At 39.8% G+C, this 2,876-nt stretch overlaps 1 protein-coding gene across 1 annotated transcript in view; it reads right to left on the minus strand.

Moving 5' to 3' along the window:
• ESF1 (ESF1 nucleolar pre-rRNA processing protein homolog) overlaps window positions 1-2,747 on the minus strand; it is a 51,585-nt gene extending 48,838 nt beyond the window's left edge. Inside the window, exons 1-2 of the mRNA XM_065920878.1 lie at window positions 2,485-2,747; window positions 1,024-1,705 (exon numbers count right to left, since the gene is read on the minus strand). Of these exons, the coding sequence (XP_065776950.1) occupies window positions 1,024-1,663 (640 nt within the window). The 5' untranslated portion in view covers window positions 1,664-1,705; window positions 2,485-2,747. The remainder of the gene's footprint in view (window positions 1-1,023; window positions 1,706-2,484) is intronic.
• Window positions 2,748-2,876: the final 129 nt, after the last annotated feature.

Genomic DNA, 2,876 nt, shown 5'->3' on the forward strand with positions numbered 1-2,876 from the left:
CTTCTACGGTACTTAAAATTACTCTATTACGTATTATGGTTCTGATTTCTTCCACTTTATATCTGCACTATCCAATATGGTAGCCAGCAACCACATATGGTAACTGAGCACCTGAAAAACAGCTCGTCCAACTAGATATAGTAAGAAAACAGAATGTAAAATATCCTATTTTTATATTATGTATTGAAATAGTTTTTGACATATTAGGTTAAATAGAGTATATTCATATATCTATTAATCATCGGTTTTTTACTTTTTAACGTGTCTGATAGAAAATTCAAAATTACACTTCTAATGCACAGTACTGCTTCAGATCAGGGCTACTACACAATGTTGCAAGCAGTTATTTGCAAAAGCTGATTTGCAAAGGGTCAAGAAGGGCTGCAATCAAAGCCAAACTCCAATCACCAAGCCACACACCCTGCAGGAACAGCGTGTCTGTCTTTTCGGGAAAAAGAACCTGTGCCTCCCTCAAAGGTACTGTCCTCACCAGAGGACAGAGCTCACAGAGCTGTTAGCTCTGGAAGCTCTGTGGGTCCAGAAGGGCGTATGTTTTTCTAATTTTTGCACAGGCATCACTTAAACTAGCAGTAGCCCTAAAATGGGAGGAATCGTGTCTTAATGTTCTATCTGCCACATATTTGTTACTAAAAGTAGTTGAATAAATGAAGCAATGCCTGAGTACCCAACTCTACTTTCTTTCTTCAGATACATCTCGTCTTACCCCGTCATGAGATCATGTGACACTTTATCTAGAGAATACAGCAGTCACTAGTGCCCACTACAAATCAAAATCACTGGTTTAGCCTCAAGACTCATACTTTTATTTGTCTCTCTTCTAGCCATTACAGCATCAAATCAAAAATTATCTTCTGGTGTATTATCTTTCATAGCTTTATACTTCCAAATAAGTACCTGATCACTCCTATACTATGAAAATAATTATATATATTTCCTTTTTAAAAGACCAGTATAAGAATAAATAATATAATACCAAAGATTCCTTAGTTCTTTTCAACCAACCTGATTGCATTTTTCTTCTTCTTGTCTCAGAATATTTGACCTTGGGAGACTGAACAATCTCAGAGGTGCCTGAGTCTGTTCTTAGTTGTCCTTTGGGAAACGAGTCTGTGCTATGCTGAACAGTGTATTTTTCCCCTTTTGTACTTTTTTGTGTAAATTCTTTGCTATCTTTCTCAGGACTTACTGAGTCTATCTTCTTAGATTTGCATGAAGTTTTCATTTTCTGAATTCTCTCAGAGTTATCTAAATCATCCTTATTTCCAGAACCTTTGTGACAAATTTTCTTGTTTTTTTTCTTTTTATCTTCAACAAGATTTTTTGACTCTACTTCATTTATAGTCTGGGGTTTTTTCTTCTTCATTTTCTTTTGACTCAGTGTTTTATTATCGTCATCAGAGAGATCCGAATCAGAATCTGAAAGGTCGTAAAAACGTTTCAAGTCCTCTGTAGTGCTGTGGTTGATGGGACGTCCTCTTTTATCCACAGCATAATTCAATTTGAACTTTTTGTCATGAAACATCGCTCGAAATCTCTTGTCAATTTTGACTTTTCGATCCTTTTCTGGCATTTCCCAAAATCTTGGGTCCTTTACAACACGCCTAAACCGTTGGTCACTCATGATTTCTTGCTTGGATGCCATTTTAAAATGTGTAACTGGACAAATGCCTGAAGAAATCAAATACTAAAAAATAAAATCATAATGAAAGGTTAGTAATAAAATTAAGTAAGATACTTGGAGAAAATACTAATTCACAATATTATATTCTAAGCTACATTAAGTAAAATAAAAGAGATCTAATTTCATTTCCCAAATGAATCTTGAGTCACATGCAGAAAAGAAAAATTATCAGAATATCTTTTTTTGAGAACAGCATTTGAAGAAATAAACTTAAGGCAAAACCAAGCAGAATTCCAGGTCTTTATGGAGGGAGGCAAATGATTCTAGCCAACTGCCCTCACTTAAATATCCCATATTTCTACTTTATATATGTATGTGTTACAAGTAAAAGCTAATATGATTAAAATATCCTTAAGTCTCAGTCGGTCTTATTTGTTTCTTCACATTCTGGTCCCATTAATCCTGACTTCGTTTTGTTTGGAATAGCCTTTACTTCGACCAGGCTGTATTGAACAAAATGAATTCAGGTTTAGCTCACAAAGTTCCCCCTTTGTACACGACCACCCTTCGTGAACCAGGTAAAGCCTCTCTCTAGTTAACAAATACAAAGTAACAGTGCTTTGTTTCAAAAGAAAGGCTTGGTTATGACGCACCATTAAACATCTGACCCTCAGAACAGCCTTGTGGGGTAAACATTTCATTCAACTATCAGAGGTAAAGCGTATAGATGTTCAGAACGAAAGCACTTGACCTCCGCCAGATATTCGGAGACAGGAAGGCGACCTGACCTCACCTCGGTCGCGCGCCCTCATCTCCGGTGCCCACCTGCCCCTCCTACCCACCCGGTAACGCCGGGAACACCAGGGAACGAGGACCTCCTTCCCAGCTCCCAAACCTCAGAGAGCCGCTTTGGGGCTGAAGTCCCTCAACACGACCTGGAGGAGGAACAAAGAAGCTTGAAAAGAAGGGTCGGAAAGGCAAGGAGGAAGAGCGCGCGGCACTCGTAAACCCGAAGGAGAATCTCTGGGACACTGGCTCTGTCCCTCTTCTCCTGGAGCCCAATTCCACTCACTGACTCCGAATCCTCTCACGGCGTCACATGGGGCCCCACACCCACAATCCTCTGCGAGACACACCACCGTGATGGCACGCGAACTGGGCCAAACTTCCTCCGCTTTCCCTCCGCGAAGTGCTCTGGCGTCCTTGCCGTAGCCTCGGCGCATGCGCTCGATAA

Source organism: Muntiacus reevesi, chromosome 2, assembly GCF_963930625.1.
Source record: "Muntiacus reevesi chromosome 2, mMunRee1.1, whole genome shotgun sequence".
Classification (NCBI taxonomy): Eukaryota; Metazoa; Chordata; class Mammalia; order Artiodactyla; family Cervidae; genus Muntiacus; species Muntiacus reevesi.